A 14836-nucleotide genomic window follows, 5' to 3' on the forward strand; every position below is an offset into this window, starting at 1 on the left:
TATTCAAATGTGTCCATTGCCTGGTTTTGCGGTCTATAATACAGTGTATAGAGTTCTCATTAATGTACCTTAGACCAATATAAAATAACAAGGTCAAGTGGCGATATTTGTGTGGACTTACAAGTGATCAATGTTTAAATGTCTCATGTACGTCATGAATGTTTGTTATAATACCGGAACAATGATCACGTGTTCCCTCGAAGATTATAAAAACATATCTCTGAAATCTTTCCAAAAATGTATTCCGCTTTATTTTGCTGTTCTACAATAACTGCGGTGATCGCTAAGATTGTTGTGTACATGGCATCACATCTGCTGTTTTAGTTGTAATGACATTGTGGTTCCTAGAACGGCACTGAGTTTGTTGATAAAATTCATGTTGCCTGCGATGTAGGTTGGTTATTTTTGAACTATCACCAAGATAAGACAGATATTTCTAACAATTATAATAAGAATATTCTGAAATTTGTACGTTTCCTTGTTTATTTAATTTGCTAATTGTGGTACATTCTTTGAAGATTTTGTGATTTTTTTTAGCTTCTATGTCAGTGTTCATATTTTGGGGAGTATTTTGGTACGCTAAGTTTCGTTTGAGATCATTGATAATAACTTTTTCAATAGTAGTATTGCTCTTTCTTCGACGAAAGGTGCAATTTATTGTATTATGTAGTAATGTTTCGATACATTTTGACCTCTAGTTGACCGATTTCTTCGAAATGAGGTATTCATAAGATTTTAAGAGTAATCATTTCCCTGATCAGAGATAAGTTACTCTGCATTACTTCAACCAGTTAGTTATATGCAGACTTTGTAAAGATTTGAGTATTACATTCATTGTTGGTTTGCAAATATTTGAAAATATTGACATCAGAGTAAGTTGATGAATAACAATTTATTGAATAACATTGTCTCGTTAATTGCAATGTAATCAGAATGGAACTTTGCGGTAAACCATATTTGTTTGGTTGTTAGCATATATATATATATATATATATATATATATATATATATATATATATATATATATATATATATATATATATATATATATATATATATATATATGCTATTTGTCCTAGCCAACAAAGCTTATAAAGTTACATATCACCTGACGCTGACGCTTAAAAACCATTGGTCATGTCAACTGTCCCAAAACCTTCAATGCCGCAAAGTTCAGTAAAGGTTAACGAAACTGAGAACCCATATCCATCTTTGTGTTGTCTATCAAACGACATCGACTTCAATGCGATATTGTGCCCCTTTTATAAACTTGAATATAAAATATGAAGTATAGCCTTTATTTTCGGCATCATTATGCACCTGCCGAGTAAATGCAAAACTATCCTAAACGACTTATCTAGATCCATGCATGATGCTCTCTGTAACCGATTTGCACTTCTTTCTCACTTTCCTGTTGTTTCTACTTTTGCTGTAGCCATTCCTCTAGTTTCCTATAGTTACGCGCCATCCATTGAATATTAGCGTTGACTTGACCTAACGCCTTGTAGAACCCTGTGACCTGGCTATTTGGCATGTCATTGTATTTCCTGGCAAAGTCCTCCAGCTGTAAAAAGAACAAACGATTAATAGTGGAATATGCCGACCAGGAGACGACAAGTGAATATGTAAGCCATGTCGACTGGTTCTGATTATTTCCGGAAAGTAACGAGTTTTCCCAACTATTGTAACAAATGGCACCTTAAATTCCCTCTTCATGTCTCTTGAAAAATATCCTAAATGATTCTCTCACATAGATTCAATACATTGTATTGAGTAAATAACCTTCGAAAAGGCTAAAACTTAGTGCTTCATAAATTGATTACAAACCTCCATCTGTTGAGTAGCAGTGTTCATCTTCATGGCAAAACCCCAAACAAAACTGAAGGCTTTGTTTTCATCACTGTGAGAAGAAGCAAAATCTGTTATTGTTGGTGTAGCACTCCAGCTGGTGCAAAAATGTAATTTTACTTGTGTGTTAACCTTAGAAGGATACACAATTGTTCAGAATCTTAAAAATGTTAAAAGTTACAAAGTATATATATATATATATATATATATATATATATATTATATATATATATATATATATATAGTCAAAAGTAGTTGAACAGTTTAAATTCACTCGGATGGAAATAAATACAGCAATGATGTAAAGTAATGTCATGCAAGTGCAAGCAATAGATCATTATGGGTTCTCTATGATTGTGTCATATGAATGATGAAGATATGACATCAGCAGGATTAGTTTATAACAATTAATATACAGCAAAGAAATAACATCATCAAAATCTCCTAGGTGTTCATCAGTTATTAACCAAGGCGACTGTTTCGGGGATTTGAAAACAATACAGTCAACTGCCTTGGCTCCCCAAGCAGTACTGATCAGGTACCACCACACCTTAAGTTATTCTGAGTCTGATGTTATATATGATGTCTTTCGGTGTTACATTGAATTTTTCAAAAAGTTGAGGATGTCTTGACATAGCCTTATGAAACTGTCTGATAATTTTAGGTTGTTGTCCTCCTTGAGACAACATCCTGTTGTACAGGCTGGCAACTCTTGGAAGAAAATCTTCTATTAGAAGTGTTGCGCGAGCAATGCGAAGATATTCTGACAATACAGTGCCATAAAAAATATACGAAGGGATGTTACTTTCGCGATCTGGCATTCGCACTATAGAAAACTTGAAATCATCGCGCTTGTCAAAGAGTTTATAGACGAATATTCCATCTACTATAGATATGTCCAATTCGAGAAATGTAGCATGTTGTCCATTATGCTCACACTTCAACGTGAGCTGTGCAGGATATATTTGCTCGTATGATCTACAAAACTCTCCACCATCATTTAGAAAACATATGTCATCGATGAATCGTGCGCATCCATGAAATTTCCGAGCACGAGCTATATCGGTATGAATGAGTTTTGACATGAATCTATACTCATGCCTGTGTAGATATAAATTTGCCCAAAATGGTGCTGGATCAATACCCATAGGAATGCCTGTGTTTTGTAAAAGGAGTATGTTGCCTATCTGGAAATAGCTTTCAAGTATGAGATGTTTTATAGCAGACTTTAGTGATGCCTGAGAAAAACAAAGGCTTTGTTTCTCTTTGCGCCAAAATGCCTTAGAAGAAGAGAAATCAATATATCGTTTAGTTCCACCTCAAATACAAAGTCAACTACGTTGTACAATTCTTTCAGTAGATCCTTATGTTCAATTTTGGTGTATAGTGTACTGAAATCGAATGTTGAGATGCATTTGGCCTTATATATATATATATATATATATATATATATATATATATATATATATATATATATATATATATATATATATATATATATATATATATATATATAATATATATATATATGTTACTTAAGTAGTTTCATGCATCCTGCAATCCTCCGACAGAAGTGAAAGGATTAGTATATAGAGGCTGACAGACATATACTGAGACGAACAGGCCGATAAACGAACAGACAGATTTGAAAACATATTTTGCCTTATCCAACCAAATTGTAAGCACCCAAAAAGGATTAAACCTAAATAAGTCGTAGCGTTGTAAATAAAGGACATCTTACATAGAGCGCAATTCATCGAAGTGATCCAAAATAAATTTCCACGTCGTTAAAAAGCCTATCGGTGATTGGTCTCTGACAAATCCGCACAGTCTGTAGAAGTCGTTTGGCGGTCCTTGTGTCGTCAGCTCGGTCGGCATTATGACGTCATCACTTTTCATTGAAGACACGTCCTTATAATGCTGCAGTGATTCTGCTAAATACATGTTGAGAATCCAGAGTCTTGGAGTACAGGCCAGAGCATATGCAATGTCACTCTGTAGTGCATATGTATAGTCCGAGGTGTTGGCGAAAGCCTCATATGCAAATTTCCACTCTTCGTAGTCGCCATGTTTGATCGCCGTGCACATCACTGTTGCCCGGATGTCGTCACGTATACTGGATTATGAAAAGTACCAAAAAACTCTTTGATAAATGAAATAATGGTGTTCTCAATTATTTACTGTTAAGATGCACGAGCTGGTACAATAGTATCGATGTTGATGCGTATGATATTCTGTGCAAGATGTTACCATTGAAAGGTGTAACTGCCGAGTATTTGAATTAAAGTTATCGTGTAGTAAGAAAAGTATCGATTTTGTTGTACGTGACATTATGTGCATGACGTAACACCATGTCAAGTATCCCACAATACGTAGAGCGTATTTTGTAGTATTTGCAGTAGATTGAAAATCTCAAGAGTTTTCGCAATGTTTTGTGTATTCTTTATTTGAAAATACAGATTATCCAGGTCCATGATATGTTTGCTTTTGAGATGTTCCATTGATACAACACCCATATTAGGTATCACAGCAACTCTCTATATTTACCTGTTTGCGTCTTGATCTTCCATCCATCTTGAATAGAGACCCTTGGCTTCGTCTACACAATCTTCGTTGTACAATTCACAGGACAACTTGAGAGATTCCATTCGCAAATAACTGATGGAAGAAAGGAGTAGTTATGTGTTAAGAACTAGCTCCATGACAACAGTGATGATTGAGTTTAGAAAGATGACTTCAAATGTTATATATCATATTTTGAAAGCTACATTACTAACATTTGTACTGTTTTGAATCTATTATTTAAATCTTTTCATAGAACACATAGTTAACTGGTAGATTTTAACCCTTCATAGAATTGTTTGATTGTTCAGATGCGTGGCATCAAAATATTTAGCTTTTTTATAAATGTGTACTAACTATATTAGATGAGTGTCGTCGTTTGAGAAGTCCCAACCAAGATCTTCATAGCTCGGCTTGATTAAGTCTCGAATGTAGCGCTGAAAATGAAAAAAACCACTATTAGAATGCGGATACTTGCAAATGCCAGCCTGTCAAATGCTTGGCAAAGTCAGAAATTTAAAGTAGAGAAATTTGTCAACGCCTTTCTTCCTTTTCATTATCATATAACATCACTGTATGTCGTGATAACCCTCAAAGATTCATTGAGCATGTCTCTTAAATTCAGAATTTATGCGATCACATAAAATGTTCTGCTCCGCCGTCTTGGACAATAGTCCTACAATTTGATATAACGTCACAAACTAGCATAGACCTAGTCTCTAGTCTGCTTGTAGAATTGTTGTATTTCGCACCTGCAGGTTTCCATATGAGGGCGATGTCTCCAACATATCCCTTACATAACGTAAATTCCTGATTGCTGCATTCCACGGTGAATACTCTTTCTCATCTCTGAGATAGCCAATAACACTCAAAGCCAATACCGCGTCTACGTCACCGGATCTCGCGAGATTGAAAGCGTCATCAATCAGAGCAGCTCTGTTTCGGACAGGTATCGATTCGTGGTCTGTCTTCAGCTGATTAATCAACTTATTCCAGTTTTCGTCGTCGTAGTTGACACGATAGTAACCAGTGTGGTTTATGTTGGCCAGGATCCAATCGTCATCGCTGGCACCATTCAGGGTCAATGTATTGTCTGGAGCATAATAAAATCAGATTATGAAATGCAAAGGGAAATTAGATTAAATTGATCTCAAAGTGTTGAACTGAAGACACGTCAAAAGCTCTCCATCTTGAACGAACTCGCTTTCAAAGCGAGTACGTTCAAGATAGAGATAAATATTCATCTCAATTATGAACGCTTCTGAAATGAATCTCGGAGTGCTATAAAAATAATGTAGTTCTATATGAAGTAAAATGAAGTAAACTCCTTATACATACCTGCAGATTTGTTCAACCATGTTATCGATGGAGCGTCTTGGTTTCCAGAGTGCACAAACGTCAATGGAATATACCAAGAATATCTGTGGTGATAGAAAATTATAAAGTAGATTTGATCGGCATATGGCTTTGACATTGTAACATTACAATTGAATGAGACTCAGACGACAACTCCAACGCCAGAAAACCTGCCAAAGTCTGCTATTTTCTTTGAATATTTCTCAAAGGCATTATAAAGTATTTCTATGTTCTTTTTATTTCCATCTTGGATATCATTTCTGTATATAATTCCTTACCACCAGAAAAGTAGAGTTATCATAAATTTATTTTCTGCAAACTATATTACACTTTTCGATGATCACATATGTACGTACTCGTTGCCTCCGGGAATGTCGTCGTCAGGGTCAAGTTTGAACAGCCTTTGAGAAGCAGATGCTCTGTCCACACCGTCACGTGACACCGTTACCACGGGAAACCCTAGTTGCACTATCCACGGGTTCATGATGTCTGCTACGTTGATTTGACCCTTCCCAGCATCCTTTGCACTCTTAAATCGGAAATAATGGCATGGCATCGATTACAGTTGCACCTCTATTGAGGAAAACTCCTATCTATAGGATAAGCATTGACAAATTTTGTGCCAAATCAGAAATTCACGTCATCTGTCTAGAGTTGTGTACATCGTTATTCGGGGGAAAACTTGCAAACATGAATCAAGTTTTAGGACCTACGTGCATGCATAAATTAATGCCATTAACTTCAACAAGGAAAAGCCAATTATATACATTTTGATATTTTAGCAGCAAAGTGTTAGTTCAGTCACCTCTCTCTCCTCTCTCTCTCTCTCTCTCTCTCTCTCTCTCTCTCTCTCTCTCTCTCTCTCTCATCTACAACAATCAATGATTTATGTTTGTCTTACCTGAGTGAGTTCAGTCCAAAGGTCATCACTCACTGCATTGCTGTAATTATGTTTGTTTTGATAGGCTATGAAACCGTCGAAGGCAACATCGTCTCCCAAGAAACTACGCACCATACTTATTATATGTGAGCCCTGGCAAATAAATAAGTTGATAAACTATAGATACATGAGTCAATAAACACATAAAAAACCCGCATTTTGCTGTCATTTGCACGGCGCTTTTGAACATCATGGTGAAAATTTGTAATTACGTGAAGATTGTCTACGTGTGGCTGATAAGTACAGAATATGCAAATAAAGATAACTCCTCTAAAAAAATATCATCCCAAAATATGTCTGTGTGAAATTCAGAGTGAGTGTTTTCTTAAGAAAAATGCCGGCCCCTTCCTCAGGAAATAGGATAAGTCGGTAGGGAACTGTAATATTTCTTATTCTTACAGGGTGTGGCAAATCAAACAGATACATTTCGCAAAATCATGGGCGATTTTTGAAAATGCGAAAATAATACAGGTTAGGGAGCATGAGGTTTTAATTACAGAAAACACATATATGTTTTAGGTCGCCGAATCTTATCAGAAAGTGACAGATCGCACACGGATCAATCGATTCGATTTTACATTTTAGCTTGTTGTTTCTGACAGTTTCTGAGTGATGGAACGAATATCCAGTTCAAAGGTCATACCCTTTCGTAGACTCTTGTGTCGAACTGTGTCCATATTTGGGACAGCCATCCGACTTCTGCCTGCACCGTAGGGTGGGATTCACTGCTTGCGTCGTTGTCCATAGACGTGAAAGTCACTTCACTCGGATAAAACTGATCGTACTGATAGAGAACAGAGAGTTATTTTGACAAGTTAGTGTGTCCCAATTCTAAACCGTTATGTGTCTGGTATATAACCAGACAAGAGGGCGTCGTTTTCTGTTACATACGACACGTCGTATAATATGTAACTTCGGGCCAATCTTAATGATAATTTGATGTTATTTATGTAAATCAAACTCGTTTGTGCAGTATCCTAAACGATGGCCTTGACGGTTCAAACATCAATGAAGTTACCTTTGATGAAGCATTCTCGGAGTATTCAGTAACAATTAAATAGCATTGGTATTTTCACAAGAACATGGAATTTCAGCGCGGAGTACTGGTGGAATTTACCGGGCAACAAAAATAATATGTTATTATCATTAACACACAAGTTGTAAGTTCAGAGGCTGAATACTGAGGTGCTGGAGAGGACATAAACTATGTAAATCGATTAAATATAGGTTATTTCGAAACTTTTAGTACTCGAAAGTACAGTAACGTGGGATAATAAAAATGAAATGCCTCCAACTCACGATGTCCCAATCCGGCAGAACTTCATCCACAGCGATGAACTCAAAGTGTCTTGCGAAACCCTCATTCAACCAGGTAACATTCCACCACGCCATCGTAACCAGGTTACCAAACCACTGTATAGTTATTGAAAGAGCGGCTTAGTATCAACTTGCAGTTCAATGTTACAGTAATGTAGAACTTTTGTTTCATTCGACATCAAAAACGATGTAAGGCTGGAAAATATTACTCTTTACTTCTCATAATAAAAGATTTGTCTGAATTATTGTAAAAATTCTGCACATTTTAATAATCATGTTAATTCATGGTTCTGATACGACATCGAAAGCGCATGCTTTCTGCACCATTATATTAGTTTCTTTGGAATTTTGATCTCGGACTGGTTCTTTCTTTAGTTATAGTAACTTAGGCAATAAAAATATATGTTGAACTTGCCTCGTTGCCAATGAAAATATTAACAAATCTTGGCGTGTCTATAATTTATTCCCGTTAGCTGTTTATATTTGTTATTCGAGTCTTATTGTACTTAAAGGGATACAGTCGTCGGAACTGCGCTCAAAGGTAGTATGGGACCCGATCAATGTAAACACTGTATCCATGGTGCGATGGTGATCGATGAAAGTTAAAACGTGCATAGATATCGTCCACGAAATACTTTGTCAGTAAACAATTAACTCGACAGGCGTAGTTCCGACGACTGTTTCCCTTTAATATTCGCCACTAATTAAACATCTGTTTGCGATGAGATTGACTTCTGAGCTAGACTCACCATATGGGCCAGCTCATGGGCGATGATTCTGGCAACACGCTGACCTCTTGGTGGATGGTGAACCGTTTCGTCATAGAGAATCCAATCGTGTTTGTACAAGATCAACCCCCAGTTTTCCATCGCCCCATAGTCGTTGAATACCGGCAGAGACACCATGTCTGTTGACATAGATAAAAATTATATGGTTTTAAGTTCTCGTCGAATATTGGGTGATGTATTCTAGTATAGCTATCTCGTATTTTCCGCCTGTCTCAAAGCCCGGTTTGCTGTGCCCTTTTTCTTACCATAAAGAACATCCTATTTTCGAAGAGTTGTTTTTGATACCCATTATTACATGCATTGTCAATGAAAATGTCACTATTTCAACCTGTAGCGATCGTATTTATGTTAATTCACATTTTTTGTTTTGTTTTGTTTTGTTTTGTTTTGTTTTGCGTTTGGTTTTGTTGTTTTGGGCGGGGGTGTACCGCAGCAGCCACAGTGGCTAGCAAGTCGAAAATATCTAGTCAATAAAATCGATGATGTACGCCAATTTTTGAAAAAGTTTTTGTTGCCATGATTCAGCGATTATTTTGACAAAATTGACTTTTGACTCGAAACCATCTTAGCGAAAAGAATACAAAAATGACGCACAGGCAATGAGGCTGTACGTAGTATAGACAATTGATTCCGCGCCAAAATAAACACTTTTAGACGGTATGCAACTTTGATTTCTAATATTTTACTGCCGTAAATGCGAGCCTCGAAACCTATAGGCCCAGACTCTTAACTTTCCGCAAGATAACTTAGGGACAAATGTAATATGACAAATTTTGCTACTCAGTAGGGAAACTAATTGTTGAAAATTTAGCGAAATTCGAAATTCAAAATGACCGCATCTCACTGTTAACTCTTTTGGGAAAAAAATATGTTCGGTTCTCACAAAAAAAAAACAAGACAGTAAAAGTCTAGTTGGTTCAAGAGCGCAAAATGATCCAAAATGAGCATGTAGAATCAATCAAGTGTTGCAAGAAATAAACAATCCAAATATCTGCCCCCGAGCACCATCCTACATTACAGTCTTAGAGAAAATATCGCGCTTCTGTTTCCAATATTTAGCTTAAAAACCCTTGTAGTTTGTGGCTCAAAAATGGCACAAAGTCATACTGTCTCCAGTTTCCGTGCTCACCAAGTTTTGGAAGTGGATATGGAATCTGCAACAAGTCTTCGAAATGCTGCAAAGACTTGACGCCAAAATCCAGAGCGAAGTCCGTGGCATTGATGTTAGTTTCTGAAGCCCAAACTCGAAACTAAAGATGGAGAAAAGAATTAAGTTATGGATATGTCAAAATTCCTTGGAAAAATTTGGACAGTGCTAGAGCGATAGGTTATCTACGACATTAATTACATGTACCGCACGCAAAGGTTTAGTTATGTCCGAACCATTTCGACAATGACTGACTTACTTTCCCCTGAAAATTACCATAAAACGATCAACGAAAAGTTTTGACAAACTTAAATCATTAACTCTAAGACACAGCAACAGATGAGAAACATTTAAGATTAATATTTTCTAATTTCATACAAACTCCATCCCAATATTTTAAAGGAAATAGGCCTACCTTGACTCCAAGGTTCGTAGTCGCTTCTTTGCAGACAAAATCGGAGACTACCACAGCCAGCAAATAGAGTGGCATTACCGGCGTTGTGTTGAAATACGCCGTATTCCAATCTCCGTCGGTTTCGTTTCTGATGTTCGGCATGTTAGACAGAGCCGATCTCTTAGTGCGGTGCTTGATGATGACGTCAAACGTGGCTTTCAAGGCAGGCTCGTCGAAACACGGCATAACTCGCCTTCCGTCCGTAGCTTCGAGTTGACTGGCCAGCAAGTACCTGGAAACCCAGTCAAATGAAAAGACGCATTTCAAAGGAAATAATATGACAGAGATTTTACAACAATGATATATAGATCAGGTATGTGTACTTGCACAGTTGCTACAGTTGCTGGGGGGGGGGGGGGGTAACTGACCAAGAGACTGCACCGGCCGCATTATCCACAAGCGCACCAAGCATACACTGATGAGTTCCAGCATATGTATGAGTGGACACCTCCCACACCCAACGCTTATACCCAACCCAACCCCACACGCACACACTCACGCATTTGAGGCACTATTCTCTCGATGTATTGACACACCTAGGGAGATATTCTACATCAAATAAAGTTGACAACAAACAAGGTCAAAGATGCTGAGAGACCGAAAATAGACAAGTTTCAGAATTACATTCACACCACGACTTCCTTTTCTTTTTGCTATTCAAATCACGCTTTCGCTGTAAAGTTACATTACCGACATAGACCCGGACAGTCACTCCACACAGACTACGCCTAAACGTCGCTTTGTTACAGGTAGAATGTATTGATGTTTCTCATAAATAACAGCATTATCGTACGGGCGATGTATGCCTCTGAGCTGAATAATACCGTAAAGTCGACTTCTCCTTTTCATTTGTCCCCATTTAACTTTTTACCGCAAAAGAAATATTCTAGAGACCGCTTTGAATACGGCTCCAATATGTTTCATCATAATTTTTTGATATTAAACCCCAGAAATGAGCCGACAGCCTCCACAAATATTCAGATGGTATCTTCCTGATTTGGAACACTTCAATGGGAAGAAGATGTACATGACATGTTCACATAAAACCGAGCAGAGCATAAATCGTCTTCAATGTCAAAATATAATTATCAAGGCAGAGTGTTTGTCCACGCCCTTTTAGTACTCACCTTGGTTCGCCATTTTCCTCGTAGACATTCAGAAATAGCGCCACTAAGTCAGTGTTGTTCATTTGCCCGACATAGTTCATGGCGATGTAATACTTCTTGCCACTTTCCAAAGTTGTCGCTGTTTTAATGATGAAGAAATCGTATTCCTCGTCAACGCTGATGTCCCTAACGTCAATGCTGCTCCCACTACTGACTTCATTCACTGTTACTGTGTCTCGGTCGATATCTAGTTTCAGCGCATGGAGGGTGATGGTGTTGGTCGACTTGACACAGTTCACGGTGATCTGGACTTCGCCGTCGATGAGGTATCGCTTGTCGCCGTCCTCCTCGTCCATATACGGGGTGAACTTGACTCTGTAGTTGATTGGTTTTAAGTCATCAGGCAGTCGCCCGTCAAATGGTTTTCTAACGCTCGTCGAGGCTGCTGGCAGGCCATCAGTAAGGTCGGTGGATGTCGTCGGGCACGGCCATCCAGGGTGAAGAAAATACACCATCACTATAACCAGACCTAAGACTACTAGCACCAATATAACGGCGATGACAAGAGCAGCATATTTGACAAATATTCCATTTTTCTCTGGCGCGATCCGATACTTTTCCTCTTTCGCCATGTCCGATGCAGAAGTGACTGACAACCCGTATTATAATTCAAGGATCCCTTTCACTGCCAGAAAATCTATTGACCTGGAATTCTAAACACGATCAGTGAACTTTCACAAATAGACTGCTGACCTTAAATTTCTAAAGACACTCGCTGTATTCACCCTACGCCCAAGGAAAGCTGAGCTGTCACGTGACCAAACAAGAGCGCGGGTGGCCTTCGGTGTTTTAACACCATTCAAAATCTAAAAACCATAGACCCTAAAACATTACATTCAAGTAAGACGCGAATAGCAAATCGTCGATTTTCGGCTGACAAAGATGAACGAGAATTATGTGAGCCTCTCCCCCGGCACATTGATCGAAGATGACAGCCGGGTACGCGTACCATTGGAAAGAACAGCAACAAAACTACAGACCATGATATTAAAGGGGCGTTTCTCAATCCCTGGTTCTTGCATTAGCGGCTGTTTATATTGACTGTTTGTGCGATTATAGTCTTTTGTTCTCCCTTTAAATGTTATTCTATTTGTTCAGATATAAAACTGATAAAGAACTAGTCCTTTTAAATGACAAATGACAGTTAGAAAATCTGAGTTACTCGAGAAATAAATCCTAATGGCAGGACAAAAATCGACTTTTCTGAGCAGTTCATCGAAAGTCGACCTGAATCAGGCAGATTTGTACGCCCTGAACGTGATTCAAGATTTCGTTATCACATAAATAGGCCTGTAGATTATATCGTCTGTTGGAAAAATAATTGTGAGAATTTCTAGTATCACCAGTCACGGTGAGAATTTGTTACCATCGTTGATTCTCACAAGCAGTGCATTTCTCACTGCACACCGGTGAGAATTCAAAATCGTCTCACTGACAGCCGTAAGAATAACAAGAGGTTCTCACCGATTGCGAGAAAGCGTCACTTTCTCGCTCCAATCTCGCAATTAATTCCTTGAATTGAGAAAAGGCCGAAAAGTTCGCCTCTCCGTACGTTCACTGAACTTTATGTTTGACCCGTAGTTTGCGGAACCGGGACAATGCTAACCTATTAAATCTGTCACTCTCTTCTGGAATTTGAAACTGAATATGGTTGACGCCTTGAATCAGGCACTCGAAGTTTGCTCGTTGCCAGGCAACCTGCCATTTCCTTCGCTCTATTTCTGGCAGCCCCAGTTAAAAGTAAGGCTCTTTCCAGCGGTAAACGATCTACAATATTCGAATATTGTTGTGTTCATTCTTGGAAGAGGAATATCAATCAATCAAGATTATCATAGAACGCCAAAGCCATAGCGAGGAAAAGTTCTAGGGAGCTAAACAGATACAGTGAAATGTAGAAACGACATGCGCATATTACATAGACAAAATGTGCTTTGATGTGAATATTCAATTTATCAACGTACAGGTAATGAATCCTCGGTGCAAATATTATTGTGCCAGACATCGTCAATTTGGGTTCACGTTTTCAACAATGAACGGTTACTGTGATGCTATGATTGTTGCATTTTTATTCTTATATTAAAACCTGGTCAAAGCCCTTGGTAGTGAAAGCAACTGGTCGCCATGTGATAAATAAACCTCTGTCAGTAAAATCGTGACTTAGACGGTGTGATGCGAGCACGAAATGAGACAGGGATAAAATATGGAAGCATTGATATTGCAGTTTTAGGTGCAAAAACTCCTTTGTATTGCTTTGCGTGATACCTTTGTTGTTCCAAATTCCAATATGTCAGTCAAATCCTTGTAAGCGTGTGTATCTTCCTGCCGGCCCAACTTTTTACTATGCCGAAAACGACGAAGCGCATGCGCAGTAAAACGTACTGCAAAATTATCCAGCTGGAGTGGGTAAACAGATACGAATACAGTGCATGCATGCCTTGCATTGTATGTGTCCTATGGTGAAAGTTAAAAATGACTCGACGAATGAGGGCGCAGTCACCGTGATCTTCAGCGGTAAACAAAAAAAATATAGGTTGTACACATGCAAGGATATAAACCAGACATGAACTGAATATGCTCACGTGTTTTACAACAGAATCATTAATAGTAGTATGCTTCACAGAACAATAAGATATATGTTATCACTATATGTGACAGGTTTTTTTCAACTTCGCACAGTACTCTAAGAGTTTAATCACTAATTAAAAAACTTTATTTAATATGCAAATTAATTATTAACTTGACACTGCTCAATGCTTCTCAGTACAATTGGATATTTATCAGATCAACATCTGTAGCAAGTTTCATCAAATTTAACGCTGTAATTTTGGAGTAATATCACTAATTACAAAGTTCATTAAATATGCAAATGAACCCTTAATTAACTTCACACAACTAAATGCTCTATACCACAATTAGATATCTGTCGGATCAGTATCTGCAGCAGATTTCATCACATTTGGTGCAGTTATTTTGGAGTTATATCACTAATTACAAAACTTCATAAAATATGCAAATGACCTATTCGTTAACTTATCACTGCCAAATGCTTCTCAGTAGAATTAGATATTTATAAAAACAATATCTGTACCCAATTTCACTGACTTGGCTGCCGTAATTTCAGAGTTATATATGTAATTAAAAAGTCCATTTAATATGCATATGAACCCTTAATTAATTTCACACTACTAAATGCTTTACACTACAGTTAGATATCAGTCGGATCAGTATCTGCAGCAGATTTCATCACATATGGTGAAG

At 37.8% G+C, this 14836-nt stretch overlaps 1 protein-coding gene across 1 annotated transcript; it reads right to left on the reverse strand.

Moving 5' to 3' along the window:
* Positions 1-195: 195 nt before the first annotated feature.
* On the reverse strand, positions 196-12265 carry LOC139136701 (aminopeptidase N-like). The gene is made up of 16 exons (XM_070704506.1): positions 11540-12265; positions 10374-10644; positions 9941-10061; positions 8773-8930; positions 8006-8119; positions 7350-7490; positions 6668-6799; positions 6123-6295; positions 5749-5831; positions 5163-5503; positions 4768-4847; positions 4396-4506; positions 3590-3964; positions 1828-1900; positions 830-1564; positions 196-773 (listed from the first exon to the last, which is right to left on the reverse strand). The coding sequence occupies exons 1-15, from the start codon at positions 12148-12150 to the stop codon at positions 1421-1423; spliced, it is 2928 nt and encodes a 975-aa protein (XP_070560607.1). The 5' UTR covers positions 12151-12265; the 3' UTR covers positions 196-773; positions 830-1420.
* Positions 12266-14836: the final 2571 nt, after the last annotated feature.

The sequence above is a fragment of the Ptychodera flava genome, chromosome 1, assembly GCF_041260155.1.
Source record: "Ptychodera flava strain L36383 chromosome 1, AS_Pfla_20210202, whole genome shotgun sequence".
Lineage (NCBI taxonomy): Eukaryota > Metazoa > Hemichordata > Enteropneusta > Ptychoderidae > Ptychodera > Ptychodera flava.